Source organism: Ambystoma mexicanum, chromosome 6q (assembly GCF_040938575.1).
Source record: "Ambystoma mexicanum isolate Mex_15411 chromosome 6q, UKY_AmexF1_1, whole genome shotgun sequence".
In the NCBI taxonomy this organism is placed as follows: domain Eukaryota; kingdom Metazoa; phylum Chordata; class Amphibia; order Caudata; family Ambystomatidae; genus Ambystoma; species Ambystoma mexicanum.
The window spans coordinates 1,253,286,435-1,253,301,136 of record NC_090937.1 but is presented as its reverse complement, the minus strand read 5'-3'; the positions used below and the strand labels follow the sequence as shown (position 1 = coordinate 1,253,301,136).

At 44.2% G+C, this 14,702-nt stretch overlaps 1 protein-coding gene across 1 annotated transcript in view; it reads left to right on the top strand.

Annotated features, from left to right (window-relative positions):
• The window catches only part of RBPJ (recombination signal binding protein for immunoglobulin kappa J region), a 231,701-nt gene that overhangs the window by 97,524 nt on the left and 119,475 nt on the right, over window positions 1-14,702 (top strand). The window contains exons 4-5 of the mRNA XM_069631847.1: window positions 6,450-6,615; window positions 12,347-12,521. Coding sequence (XP_069487948.1) covers window positions 6,450-6,615; window positions 12,347-12,521 — 341 coding nt within the window. The remainder of the gene's footprint in view (window positions 1-6,449; window positions 6,616-12,346; window positions 12,522-14,702) is intronic.

The following is a 14,702-nucleotide window of genomic DNA, read 5'->3' as shown; positions in this document are numbered from 1 at the left end:
TAGACCACCTCTTCTCTCTATGGGGTTTCCCATAGAGCAAGATCCACAAGGAACAGATGACGCTCATCCTAGTTGCTCCTATATGGTCAAGACAACCCTGGTATCTACATCCAAACTCCCATGCCTGTACAACCTGCTCTCCCAGCATGGGGGCCTAACCGTGCACCCTCTACCTCACTCAATGAACCTGGCAGCATGTGTCCTGAAGTCATAGTTTGGTCATCTTAACCTGCCTCAAAGATGTATGGACATCTTGAAAGAATCAAGAAAACCTAATGTTAGACTCTGTAATTTTGACAAGTGGAAAAGATTTGTAATTTGGTCCCAGTCTAGACAAATTTAACCCCATTGAATGTACTCCTTCCCACATTCCGACATATATGCTCCACTTGCTGGATGCAGGGTTAGTGTTCAACTCCTTGAAGGCGCACCTGGCGGCTTTGTCAGCTTACACCACTTCCCACAATAAAGTCTCCTGGTGGAAGGTTTGTGATGTCATCTTTGATGTCCTGGGTGTTAGTCTAGCAGTGCACAGTGGTGGTGCGAGTTATGGTGGCTTAGCTTAGCATTACTGGTGAATTTCAGGGGTTTTTCGGTTTTACTTGGAACCATAACGTCCGTTTAACAAAGTTTTTTCATTGAATTTCATGGGTTTTTACCAGTGCATGCTATTTTCATACAACTTACTAATATCATACTTACCCAGTATAGCAATATTTGTGTCCAATTTCCAAATTTTCACCTTAAACTGCCATTTCACACCATCTGGACTAATTTTTAACACTTTTATACACTTGCAACTATTTCAACTAGTTTTGCAGCCATACTTATACGAACATCTGAATTAATAGCGGACCTTCCAGACAGTGCCAGATGACCATACGCTGGCACACGGCATGATGACGTGTCTGACAACCCGTCTGCACTTCACGATAAGATGTCTGCTTGGCGGACAGTTCGGAGCTGCATTTTCTACTAATCTAGGAACTTCCAACTTCAAAATTTCCCTTGCACAGCTCCAACACCTATTCCTACTCATTATCCATTAACAATCTAGTACACAGTACATACTTTTAGCAAAACTGCTATTTATCTTAAAATGGCATCAGCTAATGCCATCCCTCCTCCCCAAGAGCCACCACCACTTCTGTAATCGAGGAGCATGAGAAACAGTGCCCCCTAACTTAGAAATAACACACACGCAACATTTTCCCTTGTCCACCTACTCCTCCTAGTGTTTGGTTGCTCTTCCCTCATTTCCCTCCCCACCTTTCGTTCTCAGCTCTCCTGCCAAAAAAAACACACCCAAAAACAAATGACAAATTCCTTTAGAAACCACCTTTCACAGTTAAATAGAACTAAAAAAAACGTATACACCATCTACTTGATATTTCTCAGTAAAGTACATAGACTAAATAACATTTTCCAACATTTCCATTTGCATTTTGTGTTATGCGAATGGGAATATTGTGGTGTTCATCCTCTGTTCCAGGGACTGAAAGGTGGATACCGGCCCAGCAGCCCAAGTTATCAGCCCAAGTGAAGCGAGGGTGGATAACGAGGTCTCTGGACCATTATCCCTCATTCCAGTCCCTCAAATGGGGGATGAAGGCCATTAGCACCCTAGGTTCCCAAAGCGGGAACCCGGGGTGATAAAAAATAGGATTTGAAAATCCTTTTCCACGATGGCCACCATGGGAAGGTGAGGGTTCCATACAATGCCTCTTCGCTTTCCATAGCAGCCTGCAGAAGACAAAAAGAGAACCCTATGACCATATTACCACAAGCACATTTTTCTTCCCTTTCAAATCTATCCTAATTTCGAATAACTTTACCACAAAGCCAGACCCAGGTGGACATGGCCACTTTAATCCTATGTTTTGTCCCTTGTGGTGATGGCCAGATTGTCCGGATCATGACCTTATTCCATGACCCGGACAATCTGGCCACTGCCAATGGCCACAGGCTACCCCTCAGTGACTAAAGGTATACCGCTATTTTTTTGTAGCTACATTATGACACTTGTCAAATAATAAAACACTGGCACATTTGTAAAACCATACTTGTTGGTCCTTGCCAATGCTCCTTACGCAAGTTTGCTGGAAATCCACCCATGTTTTATTTTTTTTAAAAGTGTCAAATGTATGCTCATAGTCGTCATATAACCTAGCCACCACTTGACAAAATCCATTCAGACTTAACGAAAACATCTAGATCTATAATCTTTTTGCAAACCTTTGTGTAGATTTGTCAAATGGCACCACATTTATAACCCTTTACAATATTTTGGGACCCCAACTCTAATTTTGCTCCCTCTCGACATAATCGCACCAAACTTCGCAAAAACATGTGTATCTTGATCTATTATCAGTTTGCCAAATGAAGTGTAGATTCGTCAAATAGCACCTCATTTATAAGCCTTTACATTATTTTGGGACCCCCCTCTAATTTTGCCCCCTCATTACAGAATCCCACTAAACTTTGCATACCCACACAGAATCGGCCCAGGAATATATATGCAGTTCTATTAAATGGCGCCAAAGTTATAAGCCATCCAAGAACTGCATTTAACCAACCCTGTAATGCTAAGGTGTTCGCAAACTTTCACAGGCCTGTTCGCAAACATCCAAACTGTTCGCAGACTTTCGCAGCAAAAAAACACCCGTTTTTTATTTTGCTTCTTGCAGCCATATCCCATCCCAATCACCCCTCACCTCCCCAGAGATTATTTGATAAGTTTGACAAGTGGAATGCTGTGTTTTTTCATATGCTTTTACCGCGATGTCCGCGGACATCGGCCGCTGTCCGCGATTCCAAGATGGCGGGCATTTCCAAAAATCTGACGCACTTCACGCTCTTCACCATCCAATCGGCGAAAACGTTGCATGTCCGCGGACATGACGCAAGCCGATTAGCCAATCAGGACACTGTCTGCAGACCGAACCGGGAAGTGTCCGCGGACCGGACATGTATATCACAAATATTTTGTGACCTCCTTTTTGGTCATTTTTTAAAAAAACTACTGGACGGATTTTCACCAAATTTACAAAAGCACGCTTTCGGGACCAAGCCGCTGCTCCTGCCGCATATTTGGTAAAAATCCGTCCAGCGGTTTGGGCTGTAGGCATGAGCAAAGTTTTTCCCCCATTCATTCTATGGGCAAAAGACATTTTGGGTCCCGCCCTATAACTTTGCCCCCCCTGGACCAAACCTCACCAACCTTTGCAAAAAAATTGAGTGGGCCATATACCTTTTTTTGCTAAGTTTGGTGAGTATTCGTCCAGGGAGAGCGAAGTTATAAGCCGCCCAAAAAGTGCTCTTCCTATGGAAACCATAACTACACAGCCAGTACCGTGGCGTTTTAAAAAAAAATATATATATCTCTATCGTGACCCTTTAAAATCGGTCAATTGCTCATTCGAACAATTGTAAACAAACAATTTGGGTAATACCAAATAACTAGGACTCTGTGGACATTGATTTATCACTGGTACATTTAGAGCAATAACTAGTGGGAGATCATAAGGAAAAGTTTCAGAGGGAAAAAACAATGGCTAACCAACATTCTTCAGCAGGCAAGTACTTTTTAAAACTCTCTAATGCAAAGTAAATTGACCCTTTCCTGGGGGAAAGGCAAAGAACAAAGTCAGAGGTAAGGAGCCTTTCAGGGAGCCAAGACAGACAATATTAGTTGAGCAAAAAGTCTAGGTGAGCTGAAGTACTTCTTGCGGGTAGGTAAGAAGTCTTGCACAATGTTTTAGAAATGGTTGTAGAAAATGAAATCACTATAGGGCCACAAGCTGGGAGGCTTGTGAGGGGCAAAGCTGCGAGCAACTCTGCAAGAGCAACCAAGACAAGTCTCAACTGAGAACAAGCAAGGCTACACGACAAGAGGCAAGTCCTCTTAGCTTTACAGTACATTTGGTTAGAAGAAAAACTGCTTCCAGCTGGCTTCTGTTCCTGTGTATGTCTGCAGATCTTGTCTTCCTGGGCCTCAGTCCTGGGGACAAGAGGGAGGACGTCTGGGGACTACTCCACTACGAATGGAAAGTTCAGCGGCAGCAATGGGTAAACTCCAGATCAGCAGCACTTTGCGGTTTCAGCTCCTCGCTTTTCTTGCAAACAGCACCACTTCAGTTCTCGGATGCCTTAATGGACTTTCTTCGCATCTGGCGTCCAGCACTCTGTTGTGGCTCAGGCTTGGTCAGTCCTGCTTCATGGGAGTATGGAGGATCTTCCTGGAGCTCGGGTCCGACTTAGAAGCGATGCACTCGATCTGGCGTTCCTCTCCCTGGCACTTCGCTGCCTGCAACAGCAATGGACGTACAGCCAGCTCCGAGAGGATGTCCAGACGAGTTTATTTTGGGGTTGATTGGTCGCACCAACCCAAGGATGGAAGTAGTCTGTTGCAGGGCTTCAGCAACGCAGCAGGGCTTTCCTGGGCAAACTAACAGTCCAGGAGTTGCAGCAAGCATAGCTTCCAAGTTGTTCTTTGGATTCCTTTTTCCAGTGGTTCTCTGCCTTCCATGCAAAAAGCCTTGCCTTTTATTCAGGTTTCTCCCATTCATTCGTAGCCTAGCTGTCACTCACACAGCAGGGTGGCTGTCCTCCGAGGACTGCCAGCCGGCCAGTCACCTTTGGGTGCATTCCTGTAACCAAGGGGATTAAGCACATGGAGTTTCGGCACCTCCCTCAGTTCCTGCCCCTGCTAGACATGCTGGAGATGGAGGCGGGCTTCACCAGTGAATCCCGCCAAAGACTAACTGAACAAGGTGCAGCAAACCAGGTTTGGTCCCTGAGAAGGAACTTTCAAACAAGAAATGGCGAAAAAAGACCAGGACCATTTTGACAAAATGGGCCCCCATGGGTGTTTTACTGCAGCTGCAATTGCAGCCCGCGGTAAAAATACACAATGGTAAGACAACGTAAACCACTGCCACCAGCCATTAATTTTAGAAAGGGTAACATAAAAATGTCACATGAGAAACTAGACAAAGGGGATACTAAGTAACGGTACAACGTCCTTTAGCTTGCCTTTTCATCCCCAAGCTTTTCAAAGTGCACATTCCATCGAATGTGCTCATCACATTTTTTAGGGGAGGTGGGGAAAGGGCAAGTAAGGGTTTAGGCGGGTGGGCAATGGCAAAAGAGAGTGTGTGAGCGGGGTTTGGGGGTACCTCTGCCCAAAAAAAAACATTAGCACATTCGATGGAATGTGCACGTTAAAAAGCCTGGGGATGAAAAGTCAGGCGATGAAATGACATAGAACCCTAAGTAACCCCTTGTCTACCCTATGGTAATATAGTGTGTGCTGGGTCTAGAAAGTTACAAACTGTAAGTAAAGTCAATTTCACTTCACTGCTCTTGGAAACAGTAGTTTCACCAAGAGAAGGTATTTAAACCTTTGGGAAATCTAAGACTTCCCTGTGTCACTGCACTGAAGGTGCTCTGCGTCCAAAGTCAAGAAACAGTCCAAATCACAGAAAAATACATGAGTGAGTGGGGGAAAAAGGTCTCCCTCTGTCCAGGCTCGAAACTAGGTCCTAACATCCAGCAAAAAGAGCTGGATGTCTCTAAGGTAGAAGAGAATTGGCACATTTCTGAGAATTCTCCCCAACAGTCTCCTACCTTTACCAAGTCAGGACTTCCCTCAAAAATCTCTCCTCCTGAAGTTGCTCACTATTGAATGTGCATTAGAATGGAGTGTGGCGTTTGTGAGGAGTTTGGTTAAGGACATGAGGGAACCCATAGGGTGGTGCTTGCTGTAAAAGGTGATTTGGCAGTTTAGGGGAGCAGAGATTGTGGTATTTTTGTCCCTGTCAGACCTATCGGGAATTACCCCTTGCCTACATGCCCATTGCTGTGGTTTTCCTGATGTACAGGGACACCTGGAAACGGGTAACTGGTGGCAGTCAATGTGTAGTACATCACTGCACCTCGTTGCTGGCGCTATGCAGAGAATTGCAGTGGGTAGGAGCACAGTCAATGGAGCTAGATGGATGGTGGGCTGGTGAAGGTTCATGTGGTGTGCACTTCGAGGAGGCAAACCAGCACACTCTCTTCTGACAAGCCTGTGGCTGGCTTTTGCTGGTTCAGGAGACCTTGTTTTATTGGTTTTGGAGCAGAGGGGCAGGAGTGGAGTATGCTGCATTTATCTTTTTTTTTCTCCCCTTAAAATGTCCTTTGGACAACCAAATAGTTTTAAAGGGTTGTCTGTCCTGCATGACTGGAGTTGTGGTTCTGCTTTCTTCTTAATTATTTTGCGCTCATCTTTTAATGCTAGCTTTGACAATTCTTTTTTTAATCATTTTCATTCAGTGATATAAGTATGACCAGCTTGTCCCATTGTCTGATACATGTCTGCAGATTGAGCTTCTGTTTTAATATCGTCGGCAAAAACTTGTATTTTGGTGCCTTCCTTAAAAGTCAGGATTTTTTTTTTTGTGCAGGTTTTTTTGCCCACCCCCTTGTGTGTACCTAATGGGTAGCGGATGGAAGAAAAAGAAAGAACAAATGGAGCGCGATGGCTGTTCGGAGCAAGAGTCACAACCGTGTGCCTTTATTGGAATTGGGAATAGTGACCAGGAAATGCAGCAGCTAAACTTGGAAGGGAAGGTATGAATTGGTAAACTTGCATGTTTTATTATCCTTAATTAGATTTAGTATGATTATTTCTCCAGCATTGGATCTTTCATGGATTCACATGCTTAGAATTATTTTCATGCAATGAAGGGTTGTCTATGTAGCAAGGAATAAGATTGAGAATTTATAAAAATATGTGAAGAGGAGTTAAAGAAAATGTTCTAGGTTCAGGGTTGCATGTATCGTCGGGATAGTACCCCTATTCCTTATTGTTGAGTATCCACCTGCCAGGTTAATCAAACAGCATAACATTTATATTCTTCTTTTACTCCTACATCCTGTCCCCTTTCTGCCAAACTTCTTGAACAGTGGTTTTTTTGCAGGACCAAAATGTATTAATAAAAATATTTACATAAATCTTGGCACAGCCGCTACCATGCTTCACTCATGCCACACCCTGGGCTTAGCTCTTCAGTCCTTTTCTCTGCATGTCAGGATTGGATGCATGCATCACTCGCCTTTTTCTAGAGCTTTATTCTTGTCCCCTTTTCTTGATCTTGCTCCCACTTGTTGGAGAATTACAGTAGTTTTTCCATCTACCGCGTCAAATGGTTTTTTCGATTGTTCGACACGTGGCCTTCACTATGCTCGTCGGATCCTCACACCACCTCCCTTTCTGAATGTACCCTCGGTTGTGTGCTACAAAGCTGGGTGGTGGCGTTCCTGTGAGGCATCATCTTAGACTTCATCCAAGATGTGTAAGGGTGCAAAAATAAGACTGACACAGAGGTTCATAGTGATTAGCAGAAACCTTTATTCAAGTGAGAAAATGGAAACCCTATCTTGCCCTAACAAGAGGGTGTTTGGGAATATTCTCAGAAATGTGCTAATTCCCTCTACCTTAGAGACCCCCAGCAACTTTGCTGGATTTTGAGGACTTGATTTTTTTTAACCTGGAGAGAGTGAGACCCTTTATCCCACTCATGTATTTTAATGTGATTTTGTACACTGTTTCTTTTTGGTTGTGGAGTCTGACAAACTCCATAGGCATCATCTTTTACTTTGTGTCAAACTACTGTTTCCCAGAGCAGTAAAGTGAAATTGACTTTACTTAAATTTGTAACTTTCTAGACCGAGCACACACTATCTTACAATAGGGTGCTGGAGGGGTTACTTGGCATTCCCTTCGTTTAGCTTCTCATATAACATTGTTGCTCTTTCCTCACCGAATGGCTGGTGACAGTGGTCCACTTTTTACTACAATTATGGGATTTTGTAGTGGTAATTTTTGTCAAAATGGCCTGGTCTTCTTTTTTTACCATTTCTTTGTGGAAAGGTCCTTCTTGAGAATTACTCGGCGCGCATAGGTAAATACCCCAGCCAACACAGTACCTCAGCACAGAATAAAAGTTGCAGCAAGGAGACTTCAGGATCTGCGGCCAAAAACCCAGTCGATGGATTCCTTTGTCAAGAAGGAAGCCAGAACTCTGGAAGAACTTTATCAGCAGGGATCACGGGAGAAGGCTCCAGACAAGTTTCCTCGTGGCTGGATGCAGCTCTGTGGATTTTGAACCCGTTTCAGGAGCATAGAAGAAGACTGAATATCTATGGTCGGATTTTTGTCACTTGCCAGGTCTAGCACTACTAGTTTCACGTTTCTGGAGATCCAGCAGGATGCCCACAAAGTTTCAGCAAGTTTCGGAATTTGGAAGATCATGCACCACACGATGGATTGAGGTCCCAGGGTATTGGGGTATTGCAGCCCGCAAGGTTGCAGCACGACGTGGAATGGCTCAAAATGCAGGTCTAGTGAATTTCAACAGGCTCTGGGTCGTGGGCCTTGTTTTCGGATGCCCCAGGTCGAAAGGAAGGAAGGAAGGAAGGGAAACTGCAGGCTCCGGTTACACAGCAGGCTCTCCTGTCGCTGGAAATCACTACGGGCATCGATTCTTCATCTTCCTCCTCATCTTTCTCCTAATTTTCAGCTTCAGTGGTGGACTACCTCTTCAGATTCCAGGATCGGTCTTTTGTGCAGGAACTCAGTCAAACAGCCATGCAAGATTCAAACTTAGGGGTAGGGGAGGGTTGGTAGTCGTTTCAGGAAAGCCAGCCTTCCTGTTTGAACTGGATTCTCGCAGTTAGGCTGGAAGATAAAGGGGTGCAAACTTTTGGGTTCCTCCCTTGCTTCCTGCCTTCATAGACACTTTGGAGCCTGGGCGGGCTTGACCGAGGTCTACTGCCAGAGATAAAATTAACACAAAGGAATTTTCTACCCTAGAGGTCAGGGGGAATGAACAAGAAAGGACAAGGATCACTAAAATTGCGAAAATAGACCAGGGCCATTTTGCTAAAATGAGAACACATGGATGCTGTGGAAACAGTTAGGAAATGGTGCTCTTTACTGCACTTTTTTTTTTCTTCCATTTTTGTGGACCCCCAATCTTTTTGCTTTTATTTTTTATCCTGGCCTGTACTTTTTACATTGCAGTGAAGCCTTAAGCTTCACTACACTGTCTTTTGCTCATCTGTTATGGAGAAACTGACATGCCCTTCAGGCTGTCAGTACTGGGAAATCTTGTTTCCCCTTAGTCTTGCGACTTTGTTACTACTTTTAGTTACTTGTCACTTGTGGTAACTTTTATAATTGTACAATGGGGTACACTTTTTGTTTTGCCCTAGACTAACACTGAAAGGATTTTTGGTTACTCTAGGGGTGCTAAATGGACAGGCTGGTGGCAGCAGTGACTTTTTACAATTTGTTTTGGTGCTTTTTGTTTTAGCCTTAGCGCGTTTGGCTACCAACTGTGGCTAGTGTCCAGACATGGCCGTGCCACTTGGTTTTTCGCTTGTCCTTTGGTTATCTTGTGCTTCAGCCTTCTTCCTGGCCTGTGAGGCCAGGAAAATCCTTATGTGGACTTACAGTGCCTGCAAATGCCGAGGCTTTTGGTGTGCTACCGGAGGGCTCTGTGTGTTTGCTGGGAGGATGTGGGCTGGGGATGTCTGGTCCCAATCCACAAACTGGTTTGTTTGAGTGTTGAGCATGCGTTTTGCTGCCAGTGGTCCTAATTTGTGTGTGTGTGTGTGGCTAATCCTGCCATTTGCTACTGTGAGTTTCGGCTCTTACCTATCTTTTAAAGATGAGAGGACCCCTGAACCCATTCATCAGAGATCTGGAGTAACCTGAAGTAGCCAAAACTCCTGCCCAGCTGTGAGACCCTTGAAGAGACTGGAGAACCGACTGAAGGAGGCCTGGCGACCAACCTCTGTTGCCCTGGCTTGCAATTGATCTTCAGCAGTCCTGCGAGGGAGTTGCGATCCATGGAGTGGAGGGAACATGCATTCTCACCGTCTTCTCGGTACCCTGTGAAGAAGAGCCTTCGGAAGTCGTCCTGTGGCTGACCAGCTTTGTGTTTGGGCTACCATGCTGTCGCCGTTCTGAGTTGAGGCCTGGAACGTGGCAGATCCTCAGCTTGTCCTACAAGACCTAAATCAGCTAAATGTTGGAGTCCTAGCTACAAGGGGACCCGAGAAAGCAGGGTCCCCACAGCTTAGCTGTGTCGAGTCCAGTCCGGAGAGGGGTCCTGCATAATGTTTTTCTGCATTCTTCATCCGATAGTCCTTGCACCAACGAAAGACACCGACCGGAGTTCAGCTCGAACCTGCGACTCGAGGATTTAGGCTGACGGCGGGAAAAGCAACCTCTGACCGGATTCCATTGACCTGCCAAGTCCTGGGAAGAATCAGAGTGTGGGGGGGTAATTTACAGTGGTTATTACCGGCCCCTAAATTTCTAACTTTTACAAACCATTTACTATACTTTGGGATTACCATATCCTGCTGGTGCAAGCATCCCTAAAGTTGAGGACACTTCTATTAGTTAGAATACATTGTTTAACCCCTTGGAGCTGTTCACTGGACCCCAGAGACCGTGCCTTCAAATTCTCCTGCGTCACAAACTGTCAGAACTTTTCTGAACTTTTGGCCGTAAGGCCCCAGATCATTTAGGGAAGGACTTTTGAAGTTGGGGTTCATTCTCTGTGGATCTGTAGTACATAACCTAATCTGCACTTTCTTTTACAGGGGTTTGGTTTGTGTTATGCCTACTTCAGTGACTGTAAATATGTAGTCTATTTGTGATGTGTGATATTTCTGCCTGTTAGTAGTTCCTCCTCTTGGTGTTTTTGGCCAGAAGTAACTTTATTTTTATATATACTAAGTGTAATTTGTGATTCCCACTGTCCACCAGGCCAGAGTATAGAAAATCAATCCTAACGGAAACAGCCCGCAGTAAAGGTGCACCGATTTGTTAAAAGGTTCACTGCCACCAGCCATTAAAGCTAATTTTGTCCCTGTAACCGAAGTTAGTTAATATGAGAAAGGGGATACATTGCCTCTTCACAGCACTCCGCGTAAGGTGGGGCATGCTGGTCTCACCTAATGAAATGTAAAAGGGATCCAAAGATGATTACTGGGCTTGGGAACTGTAGTTCTCACATGGTTAGCTAGAGAGTTTAAAAGGGGAGCCCAAAGTGCAACCCAGCAACAATAGGCAGAGTGTCCCAAAAGTTGTCGGAGGATAACATTAAAAAGACACTATGGAAAGTCTTAAAAATGACACCCATAAAGAGTAAAATATTCTGTGATTGTGGAAAAAGGTGCCCACTGACTGAGGTATAGGGATAAATAATCCACCAGTAAAGCAAAAAAGTTCTGAGGTTGACACAGGTCAGGAAGATTCGTCATTGCTATGAAAATCTTACCTAACACAGGTCTCTAAATCCAAGGTCAGTTGTCATTTAGAACATCCAAACCTACCAGGAATACACACTGGTAATGCACTTTTCCAAGAATACACACACTCATGCCACTTATGAATCTTCAGCCATAGCTTTGGCTCCTGCTTTACCCCAAAGATCCAGTAAAATACTCATGTCACCCATCTTGGTCTCGTTCAAAAGGGATTGTCCTGCTTAGGCAAAGGGATCAAAGGACATGCCCCTGTGTTCCAAGTTAATCTTTCGAATCAGTGTTAATTTTTGACCGCGAGAGAGGCCATGTTTCAACCTGTAAAGGCTGATTCGGTTAATTTGGGTTTGTCTCTTGCTGCTTTTGTTTTATCACCAAGAACCCACCTGCTAATGGCGTCCTTCATAATGTAAATATGCATCCATATACACTAAGCTTGGTTCCATTCCAGGCTCCAATTTGACAGCGACTCGTGGGTCAACTTTACAAAACCTAGTGACCCAAGAAAGACATTGTGAATCTTACTCAAATCTGTAATTGGCACTGATTTCGCTGAACCATACCATCCTTGCAGACGAAAATAATTAATTTGAGCTTTCACATATAATGAAAATCTGCAACCTTGGCTGACATTGAAGTTGTCCAGTATTGGATCTTTCATAGATTCACATGCTTTGAATATTCCCTGTCGTCGGAAGGTCTCATGCCGTGCCTTAGTTTGAGCTAAGAGCAAAGTATTCTTATATTTTCTACATGGTAACGACAGATTGGTTAGAGATGTATTGACCCTATTCTTTCAGTATTACTTGGCGTCAACGGTCATTACGCTCATTAAAATGGTCTACTTGTCATAGAATTATATGAATCTGCCTTGATGCGCATAGAAATGGGTATTTTAAATTGGGACACAAGGAAAACACATGCTTTTTAAATGAAGAACAAATACAGTGAAAATAAGAATTGGACTCAAAAGAATGGAATGAATACTGCATTGAAGTATGGTTATTTTTGTTCACAGAGCTATTGTACCGCCAAAACATTATACATATCTGATTCTGACAAAAGAAAGCACTTCATGTTATCAGTGAAAATGTTCTACGGCAATAGTGACGACATTGGTGTGTTCCTCAGCAAACGGATCAAGGTCATCTCGAAACCTTCAAAGAAGAAGCAGTCACTGAAAAATGCAGACTGTAAGTATTTCAACTTGAGTTGTGGCTGTTAATTTAGGTGTGAAGTGCTTTCAAGAGGTCCTGGTTCCACTGTAGTGAGAACCTCCAACAGGTTTGCAAGGATTATCCTACTCGCCTTAAGCCATTTTACGGCTATTGTAAGATTTTCAAATTAGTGATGCATCTTCCTGACCTGTGTCGACCCCAGAACTTTTTTGCTTGGACTTGTTAACTATTTTACCTTGTCCCTAGGTGAAGGGGAATCTTTTTTCTTTCTTTTTTTCCCCTCACACCTAGTCTTTACTCTTTTTATGGGTGACCTTTTATGTCGCTCCAGTGTATGGTTGAAGTTAGTTTCCTACAACTTTTGGGCTTAGGCTGGGTAGCCCCTTTGGGCTCCCCTGTTCATTTCTTTCATATACTTGGGTGAATTACTGTTTCAAAGTAGCAAAGAGGGATTTTCATCCCCTTCATATTTCGTATACGCGAGCCGGCGCCCCCACCTTATGTGGAGTGCTGGGAGATACAATGTATCCCCTTTTTTGCTTACCTGTTAACGTTTTGTTACAATTGTGTGTTTTACATTAATGCCGGGTGGCAGTGATTTTACCTTTTACATTTTGACTTTTAGTCTTTATTACACTCATTCTGTTAATTCGGCCTCTGTAATGCACAGAAGCACCACCATTTTTCTAAAATGGGGCGCGCCTTCTTTCACCATTTCTTGTGTGAATGCTGTTTCTAAGGTCTTTCCCTACCATTCTAGGCAGGAACGGCGTCAGTGGAATTTTTTTTCTTTGGCAGTAATCCTATTGGTTCCCCATCCAGGCTCCAATGTCTGAGAAGGAAGCGAGGGAGGAGTCCAAAACTCTGCAGCCCTTTCTTTTTCCTTGCTTGAAAGGAGCCAACTCCCAGTGGGGGGTGCTGGCAGTTCTGATTGAACAGCCAGACCACCCCTTGCTTTAAAATGCATGGAGAGAATGCAGGAGTTGTGCTGTAGCTCCGAACCTGGAAACTGCGAGCAGTGGGGCTGAAACTGAATGGAAATATCAAGAGAAGACTGCTGTAGCGAATTCCATTGACAGGAGAGCCTGCTGTGTAACGAGAGCCTGCTGTAACCCTTCCAATCGATCTGGGGGCACTGAAAACGATGACCCAGAGCCTGCTGAGATCCACTAGACTCAAGAAGACCTGCATTTTGTGCTATCCCACGTCGTACTGCAACCTTGCATGCCTGCAGTTTCCTAATATTCTGTGACCATGAGCCATTGTGCAGTGCACGGTCTTCCGAAATTCCGAATCGCGCTGAATCTTTGATGGCATCCTCCTGGAACTCCAGAGACTGTATTGGAGTCCAAAAAGTCCCATCACATGAGTGCTGGACTCGATAAATGACAAGAGTCCGACCAGCAATATTCAATCTTCTCCTGGCTCCTGAGAAGGGTGCCAAAACCACAGTGCTGCATCCAGCCACAGAAAAATACTTGCTTGGAGCCTTCCCATTTGACCCCTGCTGCAAAATTCCTTCCACTTTCCTGTTTCCAGTCTTTATGGCAAGGAATTAATCAACCAGGTTTTTGGCTTCAGATCCTGAAGACGTCCTACTGCAAACTCTGTGTGCTGAGGTACTGTGTTGGCTGGAATATTACTTACCTCAAGCCTTGTGTTAGGGAGAATTCTCAAAAATGTGCTAATTTCCTTCACCTTAGGGACCCCCAGCAACTTTGCTGGATTTTTAGGACTGTCTTCTACCTGGAAAGAGTGTGAGCCTTTTTTCCACTCTCGTATTTTGATGTACGTTTTTACTCTTGTGTTCTTTGATTATGGAGTTTTAAGATCCATAGGCATCTTTTCATGTGTTACAGAGCACCCTCAGTGCAGTGACACAGGGATGTCTTTTTAGACTTCCCAAAGGTTTAAATACCATTTCTGGGATAAACTATTGTTTCCCAGAGAATGTAAGGTTTAATTGACTTTACTAGTCTTTTTAAATTCCTAGACCCAGCACACATTATCTTCCTATAGAGTGCGGGAGGCTTTACCTAGTATCCCCTGTGTCTAAAATACTCATGTAGCAGTCAAATGCTACCCTTTCTATTGAAATGGCTGGTTGCAGTGGTTTTACAACAAACTACCGTGATTTTTCCCGACAGCGAAAACTGGTAGCTAAAAATCGCGGGAGCCATGTTTTTCAAGATGGCG